General features: G+C 48.6%; 2 protein-coding genes across 3 annotated transcripts; one reads left to right on the top strand and one right to left on the bottom strand.

Moving 5' to 3' along the window:
• Positions 1–360: 360 nt before the first annotated feature.
• On the top strand, positions 361–5,249 carry LOC119313071. The gene is made up of 10 exons (XM_037588891.1): positions 361–671; positions 1,000–1,077; positions 1,232–2,142; positions 2,566–2,654; positions 2,972–3,075; positions 3,199–3,298; positions 3,394–3,469; positions 3,559–3,673; positions 3,745–4,276; positions 4,457–5,249. Exons 1-10 carry the CDS (start codon positions 431–433, stop codon positions 4,938–4,940), a joined length of 2,730 nt encoding a protein of 909 aa, XP_037444788.1. The 5' UTR covers positions 361–430; the 3' UTR covers positions 4,941–5,249.
• A 282-nt stretch (positions 5,250–5,531) lies between these two features.
• Positions 5,532–7,251, bottom strand: LOC119313072 (glutathione S-transferase T1-like). Of its 2 annotated transcripts, none has more exons than XM_037588892.1 (5): positions 6,953–7,251; positions 6,682–6,814; positions 6,411–6,490; positions 6,072–6,277; positions 5,532–5,977 (listed from the first exon to the last, which is right to left on the bottom strand). In XM_037588892.1, exons 1-5 carry the CDS (start codon positions 7,095–7,097, stop codon positions 5,819–5,821), a joined length of 723 nt encoding a protein of 240 aa, XP_037444789.1. In that variant the 5' UTR covers positions 7,098–7,251; the 3' UTR covers positions 5,532–5,818. The 2 variants fall into 2 exon arrangements, with proteins under 2 accessions (XP_037444789.1, XP_037444790.1); XM_037588893.1 differs by having other exon boundaries at positions 6,682–6,796; positions 6,953–7,249.
• Positions 7,252–15,372: the final 8,121 nt, after the last annotated feature.

Consider the following 15,372-nt stretch of genomic DNA (forward strand, 5'->3'; position numbering starts at 1 on the left):
CAAACTTTGTCCAAGCGTCTTTTTCTTTGATTAGCCTCCTTAATCGCCACACAATATCTACATGCTAGCTAGGTTGAGATTAGGTTTGAATTCCTCCAAATTCCTTCTTCCTTTTCCCTATCCCCCACCCCACCTCAATATTCCCTCCCTTGCCCTCCAACCAAACAAACAAAAATTAACCTTGCGGCACAGCCCATCGTTAAGGCACGTGGTGGGCCGGCCCAATTGGCCCAATCTATGTATCTGCCGTGTGTGGGTGTGGGTGTGGGTGTGTGGGTTGTTGGTTGGTCGTCTTCCCTCAGCCGCTCGATCGTTTCTCTCTCTACCCCACGGACAAGGAAAAAAGGACCGCCGTCGTAGTCGGTAGGTCCCCCAATCCAGTGACTCAGGGCAGGGCAGGGCAGGGCAGGGCAGGGCAGGGCAGGTGGTGATGGCGTCCAGCCTCGCCGCCGCCCCTTCTCCGGCTCCGGCCCCGGTCAGGTTGGGCTGCTCCCTCCAGCTCCACCTCCTCCTCCGCCGCCCCGCCCTACTTGTCTTTCCCAAAGTCGGACGCCCCCACCTCCGACTCCGACTCAGAGCCCAAGCCTCCCCTTCCCCCTCTCCTGAAGCCGAAGCCGGCGACTCCTTCGCCGGCTGGTCGGACAAGCAGGATGCTGATTCTGATTCAGGAGGTAGGTATCCCCTTTCCCTTTCTTTCTTTCTTTCTTTCTTTCTTACTATATTAGTACTTAGATAGATAGCTAGCTAGTAATAAGTAGTAGTATAAACCAGATAGGATAGGACTCACTTGATTTTATTTTATTTTATTTGATTTGGAACAACAACAACAACAACAACAACAAGAAAGAAGAAAGAAGCAAGAATCAAGAAGAAGAATGCCAATTTCACCTTCCCCATTACAATTACATTACTACTCCAGTATAAATAGTACTAGTAGTACCTTCTCATTCTCTCACTACTCACCTCAATCAAATGCAAATGCAAATGCAAAAAATGCAGGCCTTGTTGGACCTGCCCTTGCTGGCCTCCTCTTCCTCGCCGGCATCACATTCGCCGCTATCTCACTCAGACCCACAGGTACGTAATCCACTGCACACCCCCAACCCAAATGCACTTCACTTCACTTGTTCTGGATCATGCCCAAATCTTCTCCTTCCTTCCTTCCTTCCTTCCTTCCTTCACTCACTCTCTGCCATTTCTTTCTCTTTCTATATATAATATATATTTGCAGGATCAAAGGCACCCATCCAAACCTTTTTGCCCACACACACCGAGACAAAGGCTGATACTACTCCTGAACAACAACAACAAGACGACGACGACGACGACGACGCTGCTGCTGCTGCTCAGGCTTTGTCACCAGCCGATGATATCCTGGATGCCACCAGTGAGGCAACACCGTTGCCTAATAATCTACAAACACACGAGACAATACCCGAGGCCGAGGGAGCACCTCAACATGACATGGACAACAACTACCAATTGGATCTGGATCGCAGCAGCAGTGACCTAGATCCGACAACTCATAAATACATTGCTTCACAAGATGACACTCAAACTCCTCCTGTGTCTCATTCACCTCAATCTTTGCTCCCTGCTTATGATCCAACCTCTCAGGAGGCAACTCCTGACCCACAGGCCGAGGCATTGTTATTGGACTCTCAACCCAGTTTGCCAGAAAACCAGGATACTTTCACTTCAGATATTATGGTGCTGGAATCTGGTGATGTTGTGCAAATATCCGACACTCTGGCTGAGCCTACACATTTACAAGACACTGAGCAGAATACTCAACTTTCAACTCAAGATGGAATTTCTTCTGCATCCACTTTTCCTGATTATGTACCATATGGAAGCACTGACCAGATGCTTCCATCGGGCTCAAATGACTTACCCACTCAAGATGCTAACCCAGCAAAGGCGATACAAGACCCAGCATCAGACCAGGATGAAGGCCAAAATGAGTCAGATAACCAAAATGAACTGTTCAAGCCTGCAGCACCTGCCACATCTTTCTCTTCCGGAATTCCTGCCCCCTCTCTGCTCTCTGCAGCCTTACAGGTGCCTGCTGGCCAGATTGTGGTTCCAGCGGCAGTTGACCCTACCCAGGGAAATGCATTGGCCGCGCTGCAAGTTCTAAAGGTATTTCTTTTTTTACATGTATTCAGTTCAGCGTCTCTTTTCCTTTTTCAGGAACACCATTCATTGTTTCTTACATCTCCTGGATAAGGGTTCTTGTTAGATCAAGCATCATTCACTAGTTCTATAATTTTATACAAATGGAAAAGCTCTTTGTAGCCCTGAACCTATATTATTGGCTTCCTCGTCAGGGTTTTGAGCTTATAGTGACTTCTGTTTCTAGATAAGTTAAACTACCCTATTATATGTTGCATCATGCCTTGCTGCTTTCGCTGAAATCGTTACAACTTTCTCTAGGGAAAACCCCCATCTCATTTGCACAACGTAAACTGTAGTATGGGGCTCATTGTTACAGAGACAACTTACTGAACACACCCTCTAGGGAATTATATGGAATTCTTTGTTCAAATTTTATTCTCTTTCTAGGTGATTGAGCCTGACGCTCGAGCTGGTGATTTGTGTACCCGACGTGAATACGCTCGATGGTTGGTAGTTGCAAGCAATGCCCTTTCGAGGTACATACTTCTCCTTGATGCATGTTCACCTTCCGGATATTGCTGCATTCTGCTTCTGTTTTTGTTCCTTGAGGGCAAATCCCAAGTCTCATTTGTGTCTTTTGAATGATTCACCCTCTTGCTTATTTATTTGAGTAATGTTGTATCACTGGCTTATTTCTTACTGCTAGCTGTTTCTGTGGATATTGCCTGTTACAGAATAGAAATAAGAAGTAATGGCAGGAGTTCACTTTTTTTTCCCCTGTAAATCCAATCTGGCCTCCTAAGCGATTTCTTTCATTTAACCAGTTTATTATTGATCTGGTTTGCAACCGCAGGAACACTTACTCAAAAGTTTATCCAGCAATGTACATTGATAACGTGTCTGAACTTGCATTTGATGACGTCACCACTGAAGATCCTGATTTTCCATTTATACAAGGTGAGAAATAGAAATATTGTTCAGGACAAAATTCATCCTTACTTACAGTTTATCTTGTGTATGCAAGCGTGAGTAAATCATCACTATTAAATTTTTGTCTCATTTATGTAAATGTACCCTCAGGATTGGCAGAAGCAGGGTTAATTTCTAGCAAGCTCTCAAGATCCGATATGGACGTTGCTGAAAACGTTGAGAACAACCATTACTTTTTCTCCGCGGATAGGTAATGGTCCTCTTCCACGCATCCACTTGACTTGTGTGTTGTATGTGTGCGTGCGTTTGTTGTGTCTAGCTACTAATCAGCTGTCCTTGTTTCAGTCCCTTGTCACGTCAAGACCTTGTGAGTTGGAAGATGGCTTTGGATAAAAGGCAACTACCTGAAGTTGACAAAAACGTAAGAATATAAAAAAGTTAATACCTTTCATAATTATCTGTCTTGAAACCATCTGGTTATGCTGATATCAGCACTCTCTGCATGACCAGTCTTTGTACAAGACATCCGGCTACATAGACATTGATAAAATTGACACAGCTGCATGGCCTGCATTGGTAGCTGACTTGGGTGCTGGAGACCAGAGCATCACAGCTCTTGCATTCGGTAGGCTTTCTTTTTATTTATTTTTACTGACTTTTGGCTCATGGACGGTCGCTAAAACTCTCTTGTTAAAGGTTTTACAAGGCTTTTCCAGCCAGACAAACCTGTGACAAAAGGACAAGCTGCCCTAGCACTTTCAACTGGTGACTATGCTGAAGTGGTTATGGAGGAGCTTGCTCGTATTGAAGCAGATAAAATAGCTGAAGCGGCTGTGAATGCTCATGGTGCGTTGGTAGCTGAGGTTGAGAAACAAATCAATTCAAGTTTTGAAAGAGAGCTTACGAGGGAAAGAGAAAAAATTGAGACCCTTGAAAAACTGGCTGAAGAAGCTAGGTTTGAATTGGACAAGTTGAGAGCAGAAAGAGAGGAAGAAAAGAATGCTCTGCTTAGGGGCAGAGCTACCGTTGAATCCGAAATACAAGTTCTTTCAAAGTTGAGGTGTGAAGTAGAGGAGCAGCTGCAGAATGTGCTGAGCAAGAAGGTTGAGATCAACTTTGAGAAGAACAGAATTGAGAAACTTCAAAAGGAAATTGAAAATGAAAACCAGGCTGCTGTGCAACTTCAGTATGAGCTTGAAGTTGAAAGGAAGGCTTTGTCTATGGCCAGGTAATAATTTTTTGCGATACCTGAGATTTCTTGTGCATTAAATTTGTTTGGTGATACACTAAACCTACCTATCTCTAATTTCATGCTAGTTTCTCCTCTAGCTGATTTATTTATAGAGTACATCTTACTGCCACCATGCATCAAATCAAATTGACAAATACACACATGTTGAACAACCAGGGCTTGGGCAGAAGATGAAGCAAAGAAGGCCAGGGAGCATGCTCGCGCCCTTGAGGAGGCCCGGAACCAGTGGGAGCGGCAGGGAATCAAAGTTGTCGTCGAGGCAGGGCTTGAGGAGGATGCATCGGCCGGGGTGACATGGGCTAATGCTGGCAAAGAACACCCAGTTGACGAGGCAATCAACCGGGCGGAGTCGTTGCTGGAGAAGCTCAAGTCGTTTGGTGGTGAGATGAAAGTCCGATCCAGCCATGCCCTGGAGAGAGTAATGCAGTACGTGAGGTCCTTGATCTCAAGCCTAAAGCAGCGAGCGGCGGAAGCAAGGCAAGGGTGCGCAGATCTTGGGGCTGCTGCAGCCTCAAAGGCAAAGAATGTGTCATCAGAAGCCAAGGCGTTTGGTTCAAGCGTCGGGGACAGGTCGAAGAAGGTAGCGGAGGAGTGCAAAGATGGCCTGGAGAAGTTTGTGCACAGATTCAAGGCAGACTAGCTGGTGATAAAGAAAGCTTTATTATGGCTTGTGTACCCGTGACACCAGTGAATTGATAGCCGAGGAGAGGAGAGAGGAGCCATAGGAAGGAAGGAAGGAAGGAGGAATAAAGTTTGAGACAGACATTTGCGTGATGCTGTAATGCAATGTAATGTAATGTGTAGTACATTTTGGGTGTTGTTGTAAATGAATATGAATATGAATATACTGGAGCTGGCTTAGCAGAGGTTCCATTGGAATAATAAGGCCGTTTGCTCTGTGTATGGTACGTTACGTTAATGAAATCAAACTCGAGTTTTGTTGAGTAAATGGCATCACCTGAAACATTTTTTGAAATCTATGTATTTTTTTTACATATTTATTTATTTCATCTAAATTCATGAACTAGTTGTAGAGCGACACTTTATAAACGGACAGGGACTCTTGTAAAGATTGCCTGAAGAAGATTCAACTTTCAAGAGAGACTAGCTGCTGGTAAAGAAAGCTTCATGGCTTGTGTATGAGAGACCAAACAATTTACAGCCCAAGAGAGGAGAACCATAGGAATACATTTTTGGCGTTATTGTGAATGAATATACTGAAGCTGGAACCTGGAATCTGAATCGTATGCCTGTTTCGCTTTGTACCGTAATGAAACATCAATTTTGTTGAGTAAATGCTGTAACATCGCATCACTCTGGTTGAAACAAAATACTATTGCTTACTCACTCCATGCTGAAATGTACTCCGATCCATAAAAATGTAAGGCGTGACTTTTGTACACAAGAAGATTTACAGCGCAAACATCAAGGTTCTTGTTCCTTCTTTCTTTCTTTCATCCCACATGGATGGTACTTGTTTTAATCCCAACAGTCCGGTAAATGTGTGTAGGAATGTGTTCAGAGCTTGGATGCTGGGTTCAAGCGCGCCTTCAGTTTGAAGATGAGCTGATGAACTTCATCAAAATGAGGGCTGGTGGCCTTCTTCACATTCTCCATCCAAGCACGAACCTTCTCATGAGGTCCCAGAATTCTGTCACGTCTCTCGTCACCAACAACCTGCAACACGACAACGCCTAACTTTGAGAAACTCTACTTGAGCACACATCTTCTTACAGTTACAGGAGACAAAAACACAAACACAGATACATACCTCCAGCTGCATTATCTCGCACACAAGGCTGAGGTCTGCGATGGATGGCTGGGGGTTGCCATTCAAGAATTTGGCATCGCCTTTGAGCCACACGGTTTCGATCGTTCCCAGTGATCGTGACAGCAACTTCTCGGCCTCTTTTGCAGCCTCAGGACTGGGTGTGAGGCCGAGAGCAGGACCCAACGCGGTGTGCAGTACATAGGTTGCTGCATTTCAAGGATCCATCAATCTCTCGAATAAAATGCTATGCAAGGATGAAATGCTATGCAAATTTATTTGGTCATCATTCAATCTAGAGTGGTATGTGCAAGTAAGCTTAGAAGAAACATGTGGTCTGACCTGCACCACGGCGCAGATTAGAGTGATGCCAATCCAAGACGGACTCGAGTTTTGCTCTGGTAAATAAGTCGGCTGGATACCTATAATAAACATATGTGTGTGTGTGTGTGTGTGTGTGTGTGTGAGAGAGAGAGAGAGAGAGAGAGAGAACAAGTAAGTAATAAAATGATGAGTTGAGACCATGAATCATCTTGTATCCCAAATCAGAAACATAATATTTTCTATATATACAGTACAGACTAGAGAAAGAGAGAAGGGAAAGGCAACGCACCAGTGATGTGGAACCCCGGGGAAGACGGTGGCGAGATACCTCAGAATGGCATGACTTTCAAAGAGTTTGAATCTTCCATCAACGATTGTTGGGACCTGCGCCATGGGGTTGATTTCTACGCAAGGAAATAATACTACATACAGTCAGTATATAGATAGATAGATAGATAGATAGAGAGTGGTCAATCAGTTGACTAGTACATACAGTGAAAACAAGAAAACAAGAAATCAAGAAAGAAAGAAATCAAGAAATCAAGAAATCAAGAAATTACTGGTGAATTCGTGTGCGCGGTGTTGTCCCTTGGCGAGATCCACGGTGAGCTCCTGGAAGTCGATCCGGTTGACCTTGCAGAAGATGATGATGGCGCGCGACGGCTGCGACAGCCGGTCCGCGTACACCTTCAGCACCGCCGCCATCGCCACCCCCTTTCTGCCGGGCTCTGCTCTACCTCTGCTCTGCTCTGCCTGCTTAGGGAAGATAAGACAAGACAAGAAAAAAGAGGAGGAAGAAGAAGATGAGAGACGGCAGATCCCCTTCCTTCCTTCCTTGCCTTCACACGCATACCCTGACGTCATCACCATCTTCTCCCGTCCCACCCCCATTCTTTTTTTATACTACTCCTCTTGTTCACTTTTATAAAACCTTAAAGACATTTGAAACAATATGCAAAACAACGCATTTTGAGTTATCTGAAACGACCTGCAAAAATGAACAGAGAGAGTAGTACAAATGCCCGTGGGTCGCACCGGGTGATAAAAATGGCACAACCTGCTTCATGTCATTTTTTATATCCAATTTTAATAAATAAACTATCATAATAATGTTGAATGTGGAATTTTCCATATTTTTAATAAAAGTTAATGTTTTCATTCAAAATGTAACACCTTTTGAAGAATAGTTACCATTTTTTGAAATTTGGGCACTTTTAAACTATTTTTATGTGTTTAATTTTTGGGCATTTTTGTTTGGTGACTTTTACAGATAGTTGGTTGTTTCGGCTTGGCCCAAACAAAATAGTTAACATACACACAAGGACCCACGAACTCACCTTCCTACTCCTGCTCTAGTACTCCCTTGTGTTCTTCTTAAAAAAAAAGTACTTCCTTGTGTTCTACTTAAAAAAAATAGTACTTCCTTGTGCGCCGCCGTGAGGGCACTTCCTTATCTTTCCTCGTTCTCCAATACTCCCTTGTGTGCCGCCGCCGCCCCGCGTAGATGATTTACACAAGGTGAGATGCGGTCTGCCGTTCAAGGCCATCGCCGCCACCGGCGGCAAGGCGAGAGCTATTGCGGGTAGAACCGCTTGCGTCTGGCGCACCTAACCATAGCCTAAGTTGTGGCATCTGCTCCACGTTGTTGTTCCTCGCCTAACAACATCGCGTGCGGGGGCTGTCAACTGTTACCCTGAGATACAGTAGGAGCTTGTGCAGACTCACTTGAAGTTTGGACCTAGATGCAAGCTCTTTTCGAAAGTTCATTATAATAAGTTCTGTTATATAATTTACATTTTCAGTTATTGATAAAGTAAATATGCTCGCGCGTTGCAACAGGAGAAACAAATCAAAAACTTGCCAATAATTCTTTCTGTATGTAGCGAAGCCCTACCAAAATCTCAACATTGTCTAGACCTTCCAAACACCCACTTCCTATTTCAAACTCATTTGAATTAAATTCAAATGCTTCCATACATGACTATTTCCATTTTCCTGGATCAATCTCATTTTTTTCCTGGAAAATAACCCCATGTCCAAACTCTCCTAGCCCTCTCTTTCTTTCTCTAAATCTCTATTTTTTATTCTTCAAAAATATCTCTATTCTTTAGTTTATAGAAAGAGAGAGAATCTTCCAGCCGAGGCCCACGAACTCACCTTCCTACTCCTGCTCTAGTACTCCATTGGGTTCTTCTTAAAAAAAGTACTTCTTTGTGTTCTACTTAAAAAAAATTTGTACTCCCTTGTGTTCTTAAATAAAAGTACTTCCTTGTGTTCTACTTCAAAAAAATAGTACTCCCTTGTGCGCCGCCGTGAGGGCACTTCCTTATCTTTCCTCATTCTCCAATACTCCCTTGTGTGCCGCCGCCGCCCCGCGTAGATGATTTACACAAGGTGAGATGCGGTCTGCCGTTCGAGGCCATCGCCGCCACCGGCAACAAGGCGAGAGCTATTGCGGGTAGAACCGCTTGCGTCTGGCGCACCTAAGCCCTAGCCTAAGTTGTGGCAGCTGCTCCACATCATTGTTCCTCGCCTAACAACATCGTGTGTGGGGGCGGTCAACTGTTACCCTGAGATACAGTAGGAGCTTGTGCAGACTCACTTGAAGTTTGGACCTCGATGCAAGCTTTTTTCGGAAGTTCATTACAATAAGTTCTGTTATATAATTTACATTTTCAGTTATTGATAAAGTAAATATGTTCGCGCGTTGCAACAGGAGAAACAAATCAAAAACTTGCCAATAATTCTTTCTGCATGTAGCGAAGCCCTACCAAAATCTCACATTGTCTAGACCTTCCAAACACCCACTTCCTATTTCAAACTCATTTGAATTAAATTCAAATGCTTCCATACATGACTATTTCTATTTTCCTGGATCAATCTCATTTTTTTCCTGGAAAATAACCCCATGTCCAAACTCTCCTAGCCCTCTCTTTCTTTCTCTAAATCTCTATTTTTTATTCTTCAAAAATATCTCTATTCTTTAGTTTATAGAAAGAGAGAGAATCTTCCAGCCGAGCCCACAAACAAGCACAGAGGCGAGACGCGCCCGATCCCCATCACCAGCAACTCCGCCAAGCCGCTCCTGCTTTCCTCCTCCTAGCGCTTGCGCGGCGCCCGCCTCCATCTGTGCTATGACAATCCAGCCCGTTGGTGAGTCCGTCTGGAGGCTGTTTGAGCGTCAAGGGGGACTCCTGAGCATCGCGAATCAGGAGCCTAACTGGTCACGTAGCCCCTCACTCCTTATTTCTGAAAGGCTAAGGGCAGTTGAGGTGTGCGCGGGGCCAGGCTCTGCAGACGTAGAATGGTAGATTCACCCACACATCTCACCTCCCTACTTGCTGTTCGCGCGCCAAAGGGGACTCCTGAGCATCGCGACTCAGGAGCCTAACTTGTCACGTAGCCCCTCGCTCCTTGGTCCCGTCCTGGTTTCCGGTCGGGGCTAACGGCGGCTGAGGTATGCGCGGGGCCGGGCTCTGCCGGCGTAGAACATAAGCAAGTAGGAAGAGCGCAAATTTCAAGGAATTCAAAAGCAAATATTACAGTCCACAACTGTTATCACGACACCAAACGCAAGTTTAAACGCCTCCCCGAGGCATGATGCATGTTGCAGGAACTGAAAGCAGAACAGGAGCCACAGCGGAGTCATTCGTTGGCGGCGGAGCTGCGCAGAGCGGGTTCGCCTTGTGGGGCCGCAGGACCGGTAGCGCCTCGCTTCGGCTTGGTGCTGAAGGCCCGGAACTTCGACAACAGAGCCTCCGCGCGACCCTTCACGGCCTCAGCAGCGGCAGCGGCAAGCTCGCCGCTCGCTGGCTCCAGCATGCTGTCGAAGTCGACGTTGGGGTCGCGAAGGTAGACGTGGGTAAGGACTCGCGTCAGCGCTGCAGAAGACAAGACGCGCACCTCGGCCTCGGCCGTAGGGCCAAGGCCAAGGGTGACATCTTCAAGGGCACGGACCATGAAGGGTAGTAGCTTGGCGGGGCCGTCGTCGGCGCTGGCCAGCGGGCTTTCCAGGCCGCTATCGTAGAGCGACTTCAGCAAGCCGCGAACCTTCACCTCCGTCTCCATGAAGGCCTCGCGGTCCTCGGCAAGGACCCGCGCCTTGCCGTCCAGCTCGACCTTCCACGCCCCCAACTCCTGCTCCAGTACGCCCAGGCGGTCGCGGCTTTGTTAAGCTTGGCGTCTCGGTCCTTGATGGCCGCCTCGAGAGCTTTCAGGTTTTCTTCCTTCTCTTGGCGGATGCGGGCCTCCTCGGCAAGCTGGTCCCGCAGGCCCTGCAGTTCGCTCTCCAGCGCCTTGCAACGGCCTTGGGCATCAGCCGCCTCCCTCAAGGCGGCGTCGCGAGCAGCCTTTGCCTCAAGGACAACCAGCTTCTCCTCATCGCAAGCCGTCGAGGCATGAGCCAGTGCCGCTCGAATCGAAGCGTCAGAGCGGATCCAGCCAGAAGCCAGCTCCAAGCGCCCGGCCACCAAGCGAGGGTCAGCACCCAGAAGGTCTTGCCACAGCCGGTCCAGTTCGGCAGCAGCGCGATCCAAGACGGTGGAAGGGGTCGGAGAGACATCAGTTGGTGGACTAGGAGGAGAGGACGGCAACGTAACCACAGGACCCTGAGGCAGGACCTGCTACGCCCCAACAGCTGTGGCGACGGCATCAGACAGGGACACCTCAGGAGTCGCTTGGGCCATGGGGGCTGGGCTCGCCCCAGCCTGCTCCACCAGGCCTCGCGAGGACGACCGGGCAGGAGAGGTCCGTGCCTTGCAGCCACCTCCCTTCATGGGCAGAGGTGCTGCCCCAGACGGAGCCTCAGGAGCCCCCTTCAGCTTCTTCGCCGCAGGCGCCAGCCTAGCCAAGAGATACAGACATCAAGCCTCAACGACAAAGCAAGGAACAAGACAAGAATCGAGCACTTACTCGTCGCCGCTCGTGAGCTCGAGCAACCTCCGGCCGTACTTGAAGCCCGAGAGCCGGCTGCTGGGATGAGCCTCGCGAGGTTCGGAAGCAGGAGGCACGTCTGCAGATCGCCTCGGAGCCGGGGCAGACCCGAGGGGGACCAGCCAAGACCTGGCCTTCTTCGAGATCGGGGGCAAGCTCCCGCCGCCCCGCTCGTCATCATCCTCGTCGTCGCTCGGCGAAAGGCGGAGAGCGCGGGACCTGCACCCGGGGAGAGGCGCTCTCGACTCCCCGTCGGTAGCCTCGGAGCCAGGCCCCCCTTCCCGCTCCTCTTCTTCTTCCTCTTCGCTGGAGTCGCCGGAGGACACGTTCACCGTCGCCTGGGCCGCCGGGTCCTCGGGAGCCACCACAGGCATGGGCCCGTCTCCATTAAAGACGGGCATGGAGTCAACCACCTTCTCCCAATCATCTCGGAGAAACAGGGGTACGGGGGCGCCCTCCAGCCTCGCCAGGTCCCCTCCGACCAAAGATTGAAGGACCGCGGTCAGATCTCCGCCGGCCAAAACTTCGGGGCTCAGGCGGGGCCTCCACAGCGGGAGCGAATACTTGCGAAGAGGGGCCACCTGATGCTCTAGGAACTCCCTTAGGAGCGACACGCCGGTCAGCTTCGCCGTCATCATGTTCCCCGGCCTCAGATCCGCGTCCATCTTCTCCAACACCGGCTTCGCGCAGTGGTCCACGAGTTCCGTGCGAGACCAATCATCGGAGCTCGTGGGCTGCTCCGTGGGCAGAATCAGCCGAGGGTGGATGCGCCCAGCATCCACCATGACCCACTTGCTCCTGAAGCTCTCAATCCTCTTCCCGGGCTTCGAGATGGCGTTGGAGCCGCCATACGCGACGAAGCTCGCGCACACGAAGAGAGGACCGCGAGAGAGCCGGAGGGAGAAGTAGTGGCGCAGCAAGGCCACCGAAGGCTGCACCCCGACATGAGCCTCGCAATAATATGAGAAGATTGCCAGAAGAAGGACAGAGTTGGGGTGGAGGTGCAGAGCTTGCAGGTCGTAATGGCGGAGGACAAAGAAGAAGAACTCAGAGAAAGGAGGTACCAGACCGGAAGCAATGGCGCTTACGAAGAGCGGGTAGGAGGTGCTCCCTTGGGCCTCAGGAGGGGCGGAGACGGCCTTGAACACCTGCGCCCCATTGATGCCTTGCGCCGCCACCATCCGGCGCATCCGGGCAAGGCTCGCCTCCGACACGTTCGGCGAATCCAAGGCAGGCGAATACCAAGCTTCGGCCGGGGTCTGGCGAGGCGCCATGACTCGCTAAGGTGCGCGGTCGAAGCAGATCTCAAGATTTCGAAGGCAGAAGGGAAGGGCGCAAGAAAGGGGATCTAGGCAATGACCGGAGGAGCAAGGGAAGCAAAGCCTAGGCAGACGCCGCTTGAGGGAGTCCCGGACTAGGGGGTGTCCGGATAGCCGAACTATCTGTTGGGGAACGTAGCAGAAATTCAAAATTTTCCTACGTGTCACCAAGATCTATCTATGGAGAGACCAGCAACGAGTAGAAAGAGAGTGCATCTACATACCCTTGTAGATCGCTAAACGGAAGCGTTCAAGTGAACGGGGTTGATGGAGTCGTACTCGTCGTGATTCAAATCACCGATGATCCTAGTGCCGAACGGACGGCACCTCCGCGTTCAACACACGTACAGCCCGGTGACGTCTCCCACGCCTTGATCCAGCAAGGAGAGAGGGAGAGGTTGAGGAAGACTCCATCCAACAGCAGGACAACGGCGTGGTGGTGGTGGAGGAGCGTGGCAATCCAGCAGGGCTTCGCCAAGCACCATGGGAGAGGAGGAGTAGGAAGAGAGGTAGGGCTGTGCCAGAACTTCGTGTATAGCTCCCATGCGCCTCCCCACTATATATAGGGGTGGAGGGGCTGGTTTCTTGCCCTCCAAGTCCATTGGGGCGTTGGCCAAGGTGGGAGGAAAGAAATCTCATTATTTCCTTCCCCACCGATTGTTATCCCCCCTTTTTAGGGATCTTGATCTTATCCCTTCGGGATATGATCTTATTCCTTCTAAGGGGGGTTCTTGGTGCGCCTTGACCAGGGGTGTGGGGCCTTGCCCCCACTACCCACGTCCATGTGGGTCCCCCCATGCAGGTGGGCCCCACTCCGGAACCTTCTAGAACCTTCCCGGTACAATACCGAAAAATCCCGAACATTTTCCGGTGGCCAAAATAGGACTTCCCATATATAAATCTTTACCTCCGGACCATTCCGGAACTCCTCGTGACGTCCGGGATCTCATCCGGGACTCCGAACAACATTCGGTAACCACATACAAACTTCCTTTATAACCCTAGCGTCATCGAACCTTAAGTGTGTAGACCCTACGGGTTCGGGAGACATGTAGACATGACCGAGACGTTCTCCGGTCAATAACCAACAGCGGGATCTGGATACCCATGATGGCTCCCACATGTTCCACGATGATCTCATCGGATGAACCACGATGTCAAGGACTTAATCAATCCCGTATTCAATTCCCTTTGTCTATCGGTATTTTACTTGCCCGAGATTCGATCGTCGGTATCCAATACCTTGTTCAATCTCGTTACCGGCAAGTCACTTTACTCGTTCCGTAACACATCATCCCGTGATCAACTCCTTGGTCACATTGCGCATATGATGATGTCCTACCGAGTGGGCCCAGAGATACCTCTCCGTTTACACGGAGTGACAAATCCCAGTCTCGATCCGCATAAAACAATAGATACTTTCGGAGATACCCGTAGTGCACCTTTATAGTCACCCAGTTATGTTGTGACGTTTGATACACCCAAAGCACTCCTACGGTATCCAGGAGTTACACGATCTCATGGTCAAAGGAAGAGATACTTGACATTGGCAAAGCTCTAGCAAACGAACTACACGATCTTTGTGCTATGCTTAGGATTGGGTCTTGTCCATCACATCATTCTCCTAATGATGTGATCCCGTTATCAACGACATCCAATGTCCATAGTCAGGAAACCATGACTATCCGTTGATCACAACGAGCTAGTCAACTAGAGGCACACTAGGGACATATTGTGGTCTATGTATTCATACGTGTATTACGATTTCCGGATAATACAGTTATAGCATGAATAAAAGACAATTATCATGAACAAGGAAATATAATAATAACACTTTTATTATTGCCTCTAGGTCATATTTCCAACACAATTATATAGTTGTGACATGATATGGCCAATATCATATAGCTCCATTGATCTTCATCTTCGGGGCTCCATGATCATCTTGTCACCGGCTTGACACCATGATCTCCATCATCGTGTCTTCATGAAGTTGTCACGCCAACGACTACTTCTACTTCTATGACTAACATTTAGCAATAAAGTAAAGTAGTTTACATGGCGTTATTCAATGACACGCAGGTCATACAAAAAATAAAGACAACTCCTATGGCTCCTGCCGGTTGTCATACTCATCGACATGCAAGTCGTGAATCCTATTACAAAGAACATGATCTCATACATCACAATTCATCATTCATCACAACTTCTGGCCATATCACATCACATGATCAATCGCTGCAAAAACAAGTTAGACGTCCTCTAATTGTTGTTGCATCTTTTACGTGGCTGCAATTGGGTTCTAGCAAGAACGTTTTCTTACCTACGAAATACCACAACGTGATTTTGTCAACTTCTATTTACCCTTCATAAGGGCCCTGTTCATCGATTCCGCTCCAACTAAGGTGGGAGAGACAGACACCCGCCAGCCACCTTATGCAACTAGTGCATGTCAGTCGGTGGAACCGGTCTCACGTAAGCGTACGTGTAAGGTTGGTCTGGGCCGCTTCATCCCACAATACCGTTGAGCAAGAAAAGACTAGTAGAGGCAAGTAAGATGACAAAATCCACGCCCACAACAAAATTGTGTTCTACTCGTGCAAAGAGAACTACGCATAGACCTAGCTCTGATACCACTGTTGGGGAACGTTGCAGAAAATTAAAATTTTTCCTACGGTTTCACCAAGATCCATCTATGAGTTCATCTAAGCAACGAGTCAAGGGAGAGA

This window comes from Triticum dicoccoides, chromosome 5B (genome assembly GCF_002162155.2).
Source record: "Triticum dicoccoides isolate Atlit2015 ecotype Zavitan chromosome 5B, WEW_v2.0, whole genome shotgun sequence".
NCBI lineage: Eukaryota > Viridiplantae > Streptophyta > Magnoliopsida > Poales > Poaceae > Triticum > Triticum dicoccoides.

Bases quoted from the DNA above. Each gene is read 5' to 3' on its own strand.
- LOC119313071 (XM_037588891.1), top strand. From the start codon at position 431: ATGGCGTCCAGCCTCGCCGCCGCCCCTTCTCCGGCTCCGGCCCCGGTC. The intron at 2,143-2,565 runs GTATTTCTTTTT...TTCTCTTTCTAG, and splicing joins CCGCGCTGCAAGTTCTAAAG to GTGATTGAGCCTGACGCTCG. The intron at 2,655-2,971 runs GTACATACTTCT...TTGCAACCGCAG, and splicing joins GCAAGCAATGCCCTTTCGAG to GAACACTTACTCAAAAGTTT.
- LOC119313072 (XM_037588892.1), bottom strand. From the start codon at position 7,097: ATGGCGGCGGTGCTGAAGGTGTACGCGGACCGGCTGTCGCAGCCGTCG. The intron at 6,491-6,681 runs GTGCGTTGCCTT...TGTTTATTATAG, and splicing joins CCCGGGGTTCCACATCACTG to GTATCCAGCCGACTTATTTA. The intron at 5,978-6,071 runs GTATGTATCTGT...GTCGTGTTGCAG, and splicing joins GCGAGATAATGCAGCTGGAG to GTTGTTGGTGACGAGAGACG.